The sequence below is a fragment of the Triticum dicoccoides genome, chromosome 5A (assembly GCF_002162155.2).
Source record: "Triticum dicoccoides isolate Atlit2015 ecotype Zavitan chromosome 5A, WEW_v2.0, whole genome shotgun sequence".
Lineage (NCBI taxonomy): Eukaryota > Viridiplantae > Streptophyta > Magnoliopsida > Poales > Poaceae > Triticum > Triticum dicoccoides.
Genome location: NC_041388.1, coordinates 444070171 through 444085304, shown reverse-complemented (window position 1 = coordinate 444085304; position 15134 = coordinate 444070171). Strand labels below are relative to the sequence as shown.

Below are 15134 nucleotides of genomic sequence, written 5' to 3'. Positions count from 1 at the left end.
GTAGGGGGGCGAACGGGGGCGCTTACCGATCCCGGCGGGCGGAGGAGGTCACGTCGACGGCGGATCGTCGGCTCCGGCTTGTGGCGCAAGAAGGTGGGGAGTGTGGTTTGAGAGGGGGCCAGGGACCTGACGGGCACGAAGCTAGTTGTATTCGCGGAGGCCTGCGTGTCGAACCCGAACCAGGGCCTGGGCTTGACTTTGGGGAAGAGGCAAGGCCGTTCCACCTTGCGTCAAATGGGCCAGGCCCAGCAACATGCCCCTGACGAATAAAAAAAGAAATTATGATCGTCGACTGTTTCAAGTAGGATTCTAACTAGGTACGCCAGACTAAACAAAGTGGCTTGAAAAAAGGTCACTGAATTTGAAAAAACATTCATCTAATATGAAAAAAGTTCATCAAATTTTTAAAAAAGTCATCAATTTTATGAAAAAATGCAAATCTGAAAACTAATTTTGAAAAAAATTCACAAAATTGGAAAGGTGTCCACGACTTTGAATAAAAGTTCACAGGTTTGAAAAAAAGGTTCATCGACTTTTAAGAAGAATCATTAATCTGAAAAGAATCCGCGCATTGGAAAAAAAAGGGGAAAGAAAGAAAAAAAAGAAAAACCAAATAAAAGCGTCTGGAAAAGTTTCATAGTACTTAATAAAGAACAAAAAAAGCTAAACGTTCACAGTGGGTTAAGTTTGGGTTACCTGGGATTCAAAGTCAGGTCCGACAGCTGAAGACTTGACACAACAACCAATGGACCAAGAATACTTTGCTGATTAGAACCCGAAAATAGTGCTATTTAACAATCATTTTAGTACAAAACATTGACATATATTCGGTACATATAAATCATTTGAAAAAATATAAATGTGATATTGGGAAAAATCACAGAGTTGCTATGAAAAAGGTTCGTCTGTATGAAAAAATGGTTCAAAATTTTGAAAAAGTTCATGAAATTCGAAAAAAGAAGTTCACAAAAATCTGGAAAAGTTTCATGTATTTAAAAAAAAGTTCAGCGATTTTGTAGAAAAGTTTACAAATTTGGAAAAAGTTCATCGAATTTGAAAAAATGTTCATCGACTTGAAAAAAAAAGTTCATCAAAATTCAAAAAAGTTCATCAATTTGAAAAAAAATCATCGATTTATAACAAAAGTTCATCAATTTTTTAAAAATAATCATGGAATTTGAAAAAAAAAGTTCATTGAATTTGAAAAAATGTTCATCAATTTTTTTTAAAAAGTTCATATGATTTTGTAAGAAAAGTTCACAAAATTCTAAAAAAGTTCGCCAATTTTGAAAACAGTCCATCAATTTGGAAAAAGTTCATGGATTTTGGAATAAGTTCAACGTTCTTTAAGAAAAAAAGAGTCATCGGTTCTTAAAAAAACATAATTAAAAGGGCACAAAAGGCTCTCACGACCTAGAGAAAGACTAGAAGAAGCGAAAGAAACATTTAGGCAGAAGTGGTCAGTAGTTCAACTGGTAGTTCGGTGCTAAGTCGACCGACATATCTCTAGTTCAAACCCCCGTTTAGGGTTTGCCGGTAACACACGGGAGCTATGTCTCGCTCATTGCGAGATATTGTATTGAGAAATATAGCTTCGACGCTTCTGTCATGAACTGCACGGTCACCTTAGTGGGACCAGTTTTAAAACCTTCCATGCACTTTTTTTTGGGACATGCTACGCGTCCGCCGACCGATCATTTTAAAAGATCGGCCCGGTCACAAGCGGTCAGATTTCACGCCAACGAGTGATCGAGCGTCGTCTTTCCTATTGCAACAAAGATAATGTTGCAGAATTTTCGAAACAAAGGTTGTGTTGCAGAAACTTTTGTAAAAGAGTTCATGTGGTAGAATTTTTTTGCAACAAGATACGTGTTGTATTTTTTTTGCAAGAAGATCTATGTTTCAGAAAAGCATCTACAGCTCGTAGTCGTGTCCGCCACGAATTTTTTTTGTAACAAAGGTCTTGTTGCAGATATTTTTTTGCAACTGCGGTCTTGGTGCAGATTTTTTTTCTGCAACAAAGGTCTTGTTGCATATTTGTTTTCCGCAACAGAATGATGTTGCAAAAGTGGACGACAGCCTTGCCGTCGTCAATGGCAAGCAGAGGTCATCTTCTTCATCACCCGATAGTGGCAAGAGCAAGCCACGAGCTTCGCCAGATGGTGGTGAGGGAGGATCGACGCCGCCCGTCCCTACCTTCCTGTCGCTACCAGCGAGCATCGAACCTCCGACTTGGTCGCCTCGCTGTCGTCCCTTACTTCAGTTTTTTTTCGTCTGTCCGCCTCTCGTCGTGGGAGCGCTGTGCGCCGCTGCCATCACAGGTCCTTGGGATGAAGCTCCCTTCCAACCCCGCCAGACCTCGCCGAGCCGAGCCCCCGCCGCTCCAGGACGTCCCTGCTTCCTGCTCACTCGTCATCCTCATCCGAACCGGCTGGAATCCTCGCTGTCGTTGCCCTCCCAGCTGCACGAGTCTCGCCCCCGCCGCTCTCGGATGTCCCAGCCTTCTGCCCAGGCGCCATACTCGCCGGATTCGATGGAATCCAACTAGAATCCTCGCCGATGTCGCCCTCCCAGCCGCACGAGTCTCCGCCCGCCACATGATCTAGCCAGACAGTTGCAAACTCTCTTTTCCGGAACAAAGCATGAGTTGCAGAAACGTGGACACTGAGTGGTGGCTCTCGACCATCTGATCAAGCGTCAATCTGACTGACACGGAGGCGGCAGACACTCGCACACGATCGGCCGGCGGAAGGTAAGTATTTCCCTTTTTTTATATATTTTGTGTTACTCCATCGGATTTTTTTCAAATACATATCTACTTTTTAGTACTTGTTATACTTTTTTTCGTACACACATCTAACATTATTATATATGTGTTGAACATTTTTGAAATACATGATGAATAGTTTTTCAAATAAATGATTCAGAAAAAATGTTAAACACTTTAAGATACACGTGGAACATTTTTTTGAATGGTATGAATTTTTATTCCACATTATATTAACAAAATAAAAAATGCCACAAACATAATTTTGAAACTTGTGAACATTTTTTAAATGTCACATACATTTTTTTGGCTGGTACGAACCATTATTAAATGATCACAAGTTTCAAAATTATGTTTGTGGCATTTTTAAAGGCACGCCCAAGAGCTACTACTAGTAGTAGCTAGTGGAGCATTTGTGTGTGTGTCTTCCTCAAAAAATTAGAGCATGTGGAATGTTTATGCTTGTATTGAAATATTTATATTTGAATTATTGTTGCGTTGTCATGTTTTTCTTTCAATTAATTCAATGTTCGAAGAAAAAATTACTTCAAAAAAAGTGCACAAATAGTGGATTTTTTTGGCCGTTGGAGATGCCCTTAAGACCAACACGATGCAAGAGTTCAATGCACCTGGTGCACTGCACAGACGTGTACTCGTTTTCATACTTCGTTGTACCCTCGTGCATAGCTTTGGTGTCCCTCGGCAACAGAAAAAACATGGGACCTCAAGGTACAAGGGGACCGGCGCAATCGCAAGCTCATAGGGAGATTCACCGTTCAACCCCACCTGTTTGTCCTGCGCAATTATTTAAAACTCACAAGACTAAATCATCCAAAACGTGTGTCTAGCCAAGCATTAACATTATAACATCAACAGTGTAAGTAACCATATTACTTATGCACAAGTTGGATAAAATAAATACAAGCACAACACATTTCCTCAGTGAAATTCTGACTGAACACCATTATCATATATTCATAGACAAGTTACATTCGTTTCCATCTGAAAAAAACATTAGCTTCAAAACTAATCAAATGATGTGTGTTTTGGCTCAGGCTTCTGGTGATGACTCGGATAATACCAATATGGCTTAGGGACCGGCCAACTGTCATCGAAAAAGGTTTTGAAAGAAGTCAGAAACTGAAGAAATCGTGTGCAACAGAGTAAGCAAAAAAAATTGAGACATATCAGAAAGAATAGCAAAACTTATTTGAGACATGTCAGGAAGAATACCGATAATTAGGCTTCTCCGTAATTCCAGCAGCAGCAGTCCTACAATAGACCAAAAGGATGGGTTTTAACATCCAAGAACTGCAATAGCCTAACATGGTGTTCTAAACAGAGAGAATGGCTTAGCAAGTTACATATGAGAGTGGGAGAGAAATGAATGAGCCACCCCAAAAGCAGCTGTGCCTAACCCGTAGTAACTACAGCACATAATTGGACTCTTGGAAGTTGGAACCAAAGCGCTACGTTTGGCTTGAGCTTTAGCATATTCAGGTAAGAAACTAACTAATAAGCAAGTGATTCTTTACTGGTGCATAAATGTTGTAATATTTTCAAGCATGATGTCCAAAAGTTCAACGATAAACCAGCAATCAAACTGACCCCAACTCTCCCATTGTCAACTCGACAATGTTCGGTCCGAAATTCAACTAGAAACGATGAAACTGATCACCTACTTCTACAAGACTAACACATCAATACCTATGTGAATGAAAAGCACTGGAGCACTTCCATACCATACATATATTTATACATATATAGAAGGCATACCGCTCTGCATAAAAACTCCTCAATAAATTCTGAATTATGTCACTTGGTAGGTAAGGAGCTCCGTCCGAGTCATAGAAGTTCATGCCAACAATGTTCCCATTCAAATCAAAGAGGGGACCTCCAATTCCAGCCTAGAGCATAAAAATAGAGTGACAATGAACAGTGGTTACACAAGAAAAGATGATATTCATAATAACCTACAAATCTAATAAAAATGGGGACTCCAGTTCGAGCCTATAGCACAAAGACAAAGTGCCATTGAACAATGGTTACACAGAAAAAGTGATATTCACAAATGATGGTCCTTATTCTGATGCAACACATTATTTTCATCATGCAATAATATAATAGAAATCAACAGTGTATACCTTGGTAATTTTACAAGTGGAGTATTTAAGCTCTCTGCAATCAAATTTGTCTCGTTCGCCAATCACTGACCCATCTGTGGCCATCAAATTTCCAGATTTAAAGGCACGCCCAAGAGCTACTACTACCTTAGTTTGAGGTTCTTCAAAGAATAGTGCTGCATGATTTTTGCAAGAATTCAGGATGCCGACAACAGCAACATTATAGCTTAGATCATAGTGTTGTAATGTCCCTATGATACGTTGTTCCATTGGAAGACATACTTCAATCTGCAACGATGAAGTGAGATTTAACCAACATCTGTATGAACAAGCAAAGAGTAAATAGTGTCTAGTACAAACCCTTAAGTTATCAACAATCTTGTTTTCATCACCGGAAGTTCTAACCAAGCTTGCTGAAGTCAGAATTCTTGAGGTGGATTCATTGCAGTCTATAGATACACCTGTGCAAGCAAAATGTCTTTCCTTGCCTACAGTATAATTTGAATCATTAGCTAGTGATCAGGCAAAAGGTAAAAATGGAAAACAATAAACTTATGACAGTACAATCACCATTGAACGAAGCGAGTGCGACAACACTCCAAGACTTCATTGAAGCAACTTTTCTAGTGGGTTCACTCCACATGGCTATGCCAAATTCCTCTTCAAAATCACCTTCCAAATGCATGCCTCCTGGTTAAATAAACATGGCAGGCCAGTTAAATGAGTGGCAGAATAAAGCAGTTTAAGTGTGATCAAACAGGAACAGTCAGCACAACCAAGAGAGTAGAAAGAGAACTCACTGTCAGCATAAGCTGGCAAGGGATAACCATCAGATCTTAAGATATCATTTACCACCTTTGTGAACTCTAGTGTGACAAGGTGAAGCATTTCATGGTATGTATCAGTAATGATAGGGAAGATAAAAATGAATGCTGGTGCAACAAGGTGAGCAATCCATGACTATGCATTTTTCATGATAATGTATCAGTAATGATAGGCACAAGGTGAATCAATCCCTGAATATGCATCATGGTTAAAAAAACTATAAGCATACCACTGGATGGCCAGGGATGAATAGTTGGATGCTTATGTTCATCAACAGTAAATTCTGGTGGAGGTCCATCCTCAATGAGTTCTGGTGCATCAAGATGAAGCAATTAATGACTATGTTTTTTTTGAACCGGGCCTCAACCCCTTTCCTTTAAAAGCATAACGGAAATACAAAGTTCAGATATCCACAGACCCAAGTACCAACTAAAGGAAATATGCCCTAGAGGCAATAATAAAGTTATTATTTATTTCCTTATATCATGATAAATGTTTATTATTCATGCTAGAATTGTATTAACCGGAAACATAATACATGTGTGAATACATAGACAAACAGAGTGTCACTAGTATGCCTCTACTTGACTAGCTCGTTAATCAAAGATGGTTATGTTTCCTAACCATGGACAAAGAGTTGTTATTTGATTAATGGGGTCACATCATTAGTTGAATGATCTGATTGACATGACACATTTCATTAGCTTAGCACCCGATCGTTTAGTATGTTGCTATTGCTTTCTTCATAACTTATACATGTTCCTATGACTATGAGATTATGCAACTCCCGTTTACCGGAGGAACACTTTGTGTGCTACCAAACGTCACAACGTAACTGGGTGATTATAAAGGAGCTCTACAGGTGTCTCCAAAGGTAGATGTTGGGTTGGCGTATTTCGAGATTAGGATTTGTCACTCTGATTGTCGGAGAGGTATCTCTGGGCCCTCTCGGTAATGCACATCACATAAGCCTTGCAAGCATTACAACCAATGAGTTAGTTGCGAGATGATGTATTACGGAACGAGTAAAGAGACTTGCCGGTAACGAGATTGAACTAGGTATTGGATACCGACGATCGAATCTCGGGCAAGTAACATACCGATGACAAAGGGAACAACGTATGTTGTTATGCGGTCTGACCGATAAAGATCTTCGTAGAATATGTAGGAGCCAATATGGGCATCCAGGTCCCGCTATTGGTTATTGACCGGAGATGTGTCTCAGTCATGTCTGCATTATTCTCGAACCGTAGGGTCCGCACGCTTAACGTTACGATGACAGTTATTATGAGTTTATGCATTTTGATGTACCGAAGTTAGTTCGGAGTCCCGGATGTGATCACGGACATGACGAGGAGTCTCAAAATGGTCGATACATAAAGATTGATATATTGGAAGCCTATGTTTGGATATCGGAAGTGTTTCGGGTGAAATCGGTATTTTACCGGAGTACCGGGAGGTTACCGGAACCCCCCGGGAGCTGTATGGGCCTTAATGGGATTTAGTGGAAAGGAGAAGGGGCAGCCCAAGATGGGCCGTGCGCCTCCCCCCTCCCCTAGTCCTATTAGGACAAGGAGAGGTGGCCGCCCCCCCCCCCTCTCTCTTTCCCCCTCAGCGAATCCTACTCCAACTAGGATTGGGGGGAGGAATCCTACTCCCAGAGGGAGTAGGACTCCCTTGGCGCGCCCTCCTTGGCCGGCCGGCCCCCTCCCCTTGGCTCCTTTATATACGGAGGCAGGGGACACCCCTAGACACACAAGTTGATCATTGAGATCTTTCCTTAGCCGTGTGCGGTGCCCCCTGCCACCATATTCCACCTCGATTATATTGTAGCAGTGCTTAGGCGAAGCCCTGCGACGGTAGAACATCAAGATCGTCACCACGCCGTCATGCTGACGGAACTCCTCCCCGACGTTTTGCTGGATCGGTGCCCGGGGATCGTCATCAAGCTGTACGTGTGCTAAGAACTCGGAGGTGCCGGAGTAACGGTGCTTGGATCGGTCGGATCGGGAAGACGTACGACTACTTCCTCTACGTTGTGTCAACGCTTCCGCAGTCGGTCTGCGTGGGTACGTAGACAACACTCTCCCCTCTCGTTGCTGTGCATCACCATGATCTTGCGTGTGCATAGGAATTTTTTTTTGAAATTACTACGTTCCCCAACAGTGGCATCCGAGCCTAGGTTTTATGGTTTAATGTTATATGCACGAGTAGAACACAAGTGAGTTGTGGGCGATATAAGTCATACTGCCTACCCGCATGTCATACTTTGGTTCGGCGGTATTGTTGGACGAGACGATCCAGACTGACATTACGCGTACGCTTACGCGAGACCGGTTCTCCCGACGTGCTTTGCACATAGGTGGCTTGCGGGCGACAGTCTCTCCAACTTTAATTGAACCGAGTGTGGCTATGCCCGGTCCTTGCGAAGGTTAAAACGGAGTCTATTTGACAAACTATCGTTGTGGTTTTGATGCGTAGGTGAGATTGGTTCTTGCTTAAGCCCGTAGCAGCCACGTAAAACTTGCAACAACAAAGTAGAGGACGTCTAACTTGTTTTTGCAGGGCATGTTGTGATGTGATATGGTCAAGGCATGATGATGAATTTTATTGTATGAGATGATCATGTTTTGTAACCGAGTTATCGGCAACTGGCAGGAGCCATATAGTTGTCGCTTTATTGTATGCAATGCAATCACGATGTAATGCTTTACTTTATCACTAAGCGGTAGCGATAGTCGTGGTAGCATAAGATTGGCGAGACGACAACGATGCTACGATGGAGATCAAGGTGTCGCGCCGGTGACGATGGTGATCATGACGGTGCTCCAGAGATGGAGATCACAAGCACAAGATGATGATGGCCATATCATATCACTTATATTGATTGCATGTGATGTTTATCTTTTTATGCATCTTATCTTGCTTTGATTGACGGTAGCATTATAAGATGATCTCTCACTAAATTATCAAGAAGTGTTCTCCCTGAGTATGCACTGTTGCCAAAGTTCGTCGTGCCCAGACACCACGTGATGATCGGGTGTGATAAGCTCTACGTCCATCTACAACGGGTGCAAGCCAGTTTTGCACACGCAGAATACTCAGGTTAAACTTGACGAGCCTAGCATATGCAGATATGGCCTCGGAACATAGAGACCGAAAGGTCGAGCGTGAATCATATAGTAGATATGATCAACATAACGATGTTCACCATTGAAAACTACTCCATCTCACGTGATGATCGGTTATGGTTTAGTTGATTTGGATCACGTGATCACTTAGAGGATTAGAGGGATGTCTATCTAAGTGGGAGTTCTTAAGTAATTTGATTAACTGAACTTAAACTTATCATGAACTTAGTCCTGGTAGTATTTTGCAAATTATGTTGTAGATCAAAAGCTCGCGTTGTTGCTTCCCTGTGTTTATTTTGATATGTTCCTAGAGAAAATTGTGTTGAAAGATGTTAGTAGCAATGATACGGATTGGATCCGTGATCTGAGGTTTATCCTCATTGCTGCACAGAAGAATTATGTCCTTGTTGCACCGCTAGGTGACGGACCTATTGCAGGAGCAGATGCAGACGTTATGAACGTTTGGCTAGCTCAATATGATGACTACTTGATAGTTTAGTGCACCATGCTTAATGGCTTAGAATCGGGACTTCAAAGACGTTTTGAACGTCATGGAGCATATGAGATGTTCCAGGAGTTGAAGTTAATATTTCAAGCAAATACCCGAGTTGAAAGATATGAAGTCTCCAACAAGTTCTATAGCTAGAAGATGGAGGAGAATCGCTCAACTAGTGAGCATGTGCTCAGATTGTCTGAGTACTACAATCGCTTGAATCAAGTGGGAGTTAATCTTCCAGATAAGATAGTGATTGACATAATTCTCTAGTCACCATCACCAAGTTAGTAGAAACTTTGTGATGAACTATGATATGCAAGGGATAACGGAAACGATTCCCAAGCTCTTCGTGATGCTGAAATCAACGAAGGTAGAAATCAAGAAAAACATCAAGTGTTGATGGTTGACAAGACTACTAGTTTCAAGAAAAAGGGCAAAGGGAAGAAGGGGAACTTCAAGAAGAATGGCAAGCAAGTTGCTGCTCAAGTGAAGAAGCCCAAGTCTGATCCTAAGCCTGAGACTAAGTGCTTCTACTGCAAAGGGACTGGTCACTGGAAGCGGAACTACCCCAAGTGATTGGCGGATAAGAAGGATGGCAAAGTGAACATAAGTATATTTGATATACATGTTATTGATGTATACTTTACTAGTGTTTATAGCAACCCCTCAGTATTTGATGCTAGTTCAGTTGCTAAGAGTAGTAACTCGAAACGGGAGTTGCAGAATAAACAGAGACTAGTTAAGGGTAAAGTGACGATGTGTGTTGGAAGTGGTTCCAAGATTGATATGATCATCCATCGCACATTCCCTATACTTTCGGGATTAGTGTTGAACCTGAATAAGTGTTATTTGGTCTTTGCGTTGAGCATGAATATGATTTGATCATGTTTATTGTAATACGGTTATTCATTTAAGTAAGAGAATAAATTGTTGTTCTGTTTACATGAATAAAACCTTATATGGTTACACACCCAATAAAAATAGTTCCTTGGATCTCGATCGTAGTGATACACATAATCATAATATTGAAACCAAAAGATGCAAAGTTAATAATGATAGTGCAACTTATTTGTGGCACTGCCGTTTAGGTCATATTGGTGTAAAGCGCATGAAGAAACTCCATGCTGATGGGATTTTGAAATCACTTGATTATGAATCACTTGGTGCTTGCGAACCATGCCTTATGGGCAAGATGACTAAAGACTCCGTTCTCCGGAACAATGGAGCGTGCAACTGACTTATTGGAAATAATACATACTGATGTATGCGATCCGATGAGTGTTGAAGCTCGCGGCGGGTATCGTTATTTTCTGACCTTCACATATGATTTGAGCAGATATGGGTATATCTGCTTGATGAAACATAAGTCTGAAACATTTGAAAAGTTCAAAGAATTTCAGAGTGAAGTGGAAAATCATCGTGACAAGAAAATAAAAGTTCCTACGATATGATCGCAGAGGTAAAACATTTGAGTTACGAGTTTGGTCTTCAATTAAAACAATGTGAAATAGTTTCACTACTCACGCCACCTGGAACACCATAGTGTAATGGTGTGTCCGAACGTCATAACCGTACTTTATTAGATATAGTGCGATCTATGATGTCTCTTACCGATCTACCACTATCGTTTTGGGGTTATGCATTAGAGACAGCTGCATTCACGTTAAATAGGGCACCATCTAAGTCCGTTGAGATGACAACAAACTGAACTGTGATTTGGCAAGAAACCAAAGTTATCGTTTCTTAAAGTTTGGGGTTGTGATGCTTATATGAAAAAGTTTCATCCTAATAAGCTCAAACCCAAATCGGAGAAATATGTCTTCATAGGATACCCAAAGGAGACTGTTGGGTACACCTTCTATCACAAATCCGAAGGCAAGACTTTTGTTGCTAAATTCAGAGTTTTTCTAGAGAAGGAGTTTCTCTCGAAAGAAGTGAGTGGGAGGAAAGTAGAACTTGATGAGGTAACTGTACCTGCTCCCTTATTGGAAAGTAGTTCATCACAGAAATCTGTTCCTGTGACTACTAAACCAATTAGTGAGGAAGCTAATGATGATGATCATGTAACTTCAGATCAAGTTACTACCAAATCTCGTAGGTAAACCAGAGTGAGATCCGCACCAGAGTGGTACGGTAATCCTGTTCTGGAAGTCATGTTACTAGACCATGACGAACTTGCGAACTATGAGGAACCGATGATGAGCCCAGATTCCGCGAAATGGTTTGTTGCCATGAAATCTGAGATATGATCCATGTATGAGAACAAAGTATGGACTTTGGTTGACTTGCCCGATGATCGGCAAGCAATTGAGAATAAATGGATCTTCAAGAGGAAGACGGATGCTGATAGTAGTGTTACTATCTACAAAGCTAGAATTGTCGCAAAAGGTTTTCGACAAAGTTCAATGTGTTGACTACGATGAGATTTTCTCACTCGTATCTATGCTTAAGTCTGTCCGAATCATGTTAGCAATTGCCGCATTTTATGAAATCTGGCAAATGGATAAACAAAACTGCATTCCTTAATAGATTTATTAAAGAAGAGTTGTATATGATACAACCAGAAGGTTTTGTCAATCCTAAAGGTGCTAACAAAATATGCAAGCTCCAGCGATCCATCTATGGACTGGTGCAAGCATCTCGGAGTTGGAATATACGCTTTGATAAGTTGATCAAAGCATATAAGTTTTATACAGACTTGTGGTGAAGCCTGTATTTACAAGAAAGTGAGTGGGAGCACTACAACATTTCTGATAAGTATATGTGAATGACATATTGTTGATCGGAAATAATGTAGAATTATTCTGCAAAGCATAAAGGAGTGTTTGAAAGGAGTTTTTCAAAGAAAGACCTTGGTGAAGCTGCTTACATATGGAGCACCAAGATCTATAGAGATAGATCAAGACGCTTGATAAGTTTTTTTCAATAAGTACAAACCTTGACAAGATTTTGAAGTAGTTCAAAATGGAGCAGTCAAAGAAAGAGTTCTTGCCTGTGTTACAAGGTGTGAAGTTGAGTAAGACTCAAAGCCCGACCACGGCAGAAGATAGAAAGAGAATGAAAGTCATTCCCTATGCCTCAGTAATAGGTTCTATAAAGTATGCCATGCTGTGTACCAGATCTATTGTATACCATACACTAAGTTAAGAAAGGGAGTACAATAGTGATCTAGGAGTAGATCAATGGACAACGGTCAAAATTATCCTTACTGGAATAAGGATATGTTTCTCGATTACGGAGGTGACAAAAGGTTCGTCGTAAAGGGTTACGTCGATGCAAGTTTTCACACTGATCCAGATGACTCTAAGTCTCAATCTGGATACATATTGAAAGTGGGAGCAATTAGCTAGAAGTAGCTCCATGCAGAGCATTGTTGACATAGAAATTTGCAAAAATACATGCGGATCTGAATGTGGCAGACCCGTTGACTAAAACTTCTCTCACAAGCAAAACATGATCACTTTTTGGGTCTTAATCACATAGTGATGTGAACTAGATTATTGAATCTAGTAAACCCTTTGGGTGTTAGTCACATGGAGATGTGAACCAATCACATAAAAATGTGAACTATTGACGTTAAATCACATGGCGATGTGATCTAGATTATTGACTCTAGTGCAAGTGGGAGACTGAACGAAATATGCCCTAGAGGCAATAATAAAGTTATTATTTATTTCCTTATATCATGATAAATGTTTATTATTCATGCTAGAATTGTATTAACCGGAAACATAATACATGTGTGAATACATAGACAAACAGAGTGTCACTAGTATGCCTCTACTTGACTAGCTCGTTAATCAAAGATGGTTATGTTTCCTAACCATGGACAAAGAGTTTTTATTTGATTAACGGGATCACATCATTAGTTGAATGATCTGATTGACATGACCCATTTCATTAGCTTAGCACCCGATCGTTTAGTACTGTTGCTATTGCTTTCTTCATGACTTATACATGTTCCTATGACTATGAGATTATGCAACTCCCGTTTACCAGAGGAACACTTTGTGTGCTACCAAACGTCACAACGTAACTGGGTGATTATAAAGGAGCTCTACAGGTGTCTCCAAAGGTAGATGTTGGGTTGGCGTATTTCGAGATTAGGATTTGTCACTCCGATTGTTGGAGAGGTATCTCTGGGCCCTCTCGGTAATGCACATCACATAAGCCTTGCAAGCATTACAGCCAATGAGTTAGTTGCGAGATGATGTATTACGGAACGAGTAAAGAGACTTGCCGGTAACGAGATTGAACTAGGTATTGGATACCGACGATCGAATCTCGGGCAAGTAACATACCGATGACAAAGGGAACAACGTATGTTGTTATGCGGTCTGACCGATAAAGATCTTCGTAGAATATGTAGGAGCCAATATGGGCATCCAGGTCCCGCTATTGGTTATTGACCGGAGATGTGTCTTAGTCATGTCTGCATTATTCTCGAACCGTAGGGTCCGCACGCTTAACGTTACGATGACAGTTATTATGAGTTTATGCATTTTGATGTACCGAAGTTAGTTCGGAGTCCCGGATGTGATGACGGACATGACGAGGAGTCTCGAAATGGTCGAGACATAAAGATTGATATATTGGAAGCCTATGTTTGGATATCGGAAGTGTTTCGGGTGAAATCGGTATTTTACCGGAGTACCGGGAGGTTACCGGAACCCCCCGGGAGCTGTATGGGCCTTAATGGGCTTTAGTGGAAAGGAGAAGGGGCAGCCCAAGATGGACCGCGCGCCTTCCCCCTCCCCTAGTCCTATTAGGACAAGGAGAGGTGGCCGTCCCCCCTCTCTCTCTTTCCCCCTCAGCGAATCCTACTCCAACTAGGATTGGGGGGAGGAATCCTACTCCCAGAGGGAGTAGGACTCCCTTGGCGCGCCCTCCTTGGCCGGCCGGCCCCCTCCCCTTGGCTCTTTATATACGGAGGCAGGGGACACCCCTAGACACACAAGTTGATCATTGAGATCGTTCCTTAGCCGTGTACGGTGCCCCCTGCCACCATATTCCACCTCGATTATATTGTAGCAGTGCTTAGGCGAAGCCCTGCGACGGTAGAACATCAAGATCGTCACCACGCCGTCGTGCTGACGGAACTCCTCCCCGACGTTTTGCTGGATCGGAGCCCGGGGATCGTCATCGAGCTGTACGTGTGCTAAGAACTCGGAGGTGCCGGAGTAACGGTGCTTGGATCGGTCGGATCGTGAAGACGTACGACTACTTCCTCTACGTTGTGTCAACGCTTCCGCAGTCGGTCTGCGTGGGTACGTAGACAACACTCTCCCCTCTCGTTGTTGTGCATCACCATGATCTTGCGTGTGCATAGGATTTTTTTTTGAAATTACTACGTTCCCCAACACCAACTACATTGCAAGGAAACTAGAAAGGGGAGGCGAGTTCAAAGCACCACTGGGAAACCCACCATGAGCACTCATCATCGAGCAGCTCATTACGGGGCGAAAACCCAGTGACACCTGTGATCACGCAACCTAAAGTATCCAAACACCAAGGAGACCCCAAAAGGAGCCCGAAATAGTCTAACTTCACCAAGCTTACAGGCTCACAAAAGAGCAATCAGAAGCACTCGCGCAGGAGTGAAAGGCAGCCTATCCTTGACAGACGAGAATTCGAAGCTCCGAAGAGATGCAGAGGGGATCAGTTTGAAGCTGAGTTGGTTGGAGCCGCACAGATTCTCATCATCATCGAAGCACTGGACCTGAGCATCTTTGCTCCGCGCTCCATTGTCTCCCGGTCATCGCCAGCCATCAAACCTGCCCAGTACATCAAAA

General features: G+C 41.9%; 2 protein-coding genes across 2 annotated transcripts in view; both read right to left on the bottom strand.

Moving 5' to 3' along the window:
* The window catches only part of LOC119302209 (proteasome subunit alpha type-3-like), a 4763-nt gene extending 4599 nt beyond the window's left edge, over positions 1 to 164 (bottom strand). The window contains exon 1 of the mRNA XM_037579240.1: positions 27 to 164. The gene's annotated coding sequence lies outside the window, so the exon portion shown is untranslated. The remainder of the gene's footprint in view (positions 1 to 26) is intronic.
* Positions 165 to 3612: 3448 nt separating this feature from the next.
* Positions 3613 to 15134, bottom strand: part of LOC119297596 — a 39611-nt gene continuing 28089 nt past the window's right edge. The window contains exons 2-9 of the mRNA XM_037575325.1: positions 5945 to 6025; positions 5691 to 5756; positions 5461 to 5580; positions 5251 to 5378; positions 4912 to 5178; positions 4544 to 4674; positions 4001 to 4039; positions 3613 to 3872 (exon numbers count right to left, since the gene is read on the bottom strand). Coding sequence (XP_037431222.1) covers positions 3794 to 3872; positions 4001 to 4039; positions 4544 to 4674; positions 4912 to 5178; positions 5251 to 5378; positions 5461 to 5575 — 759 coding nt within the window. The 5' untranslated portion in view covers positions 5576 to 5580; positions 5691 to 5756; positions 5945 to 6025 and the 3' untranslated portion in view covers positions 3613 to 3793. The remainder of the gene's footprint in view (positions 3873 to 4000; positions 4040 to 4543; positions 4675 to 4911; positions 5179 to 5250; positions 5379 to 5460; positions 5581 to 5690; positions 5757 to 5944; positions 6026 to 15134) is intronic.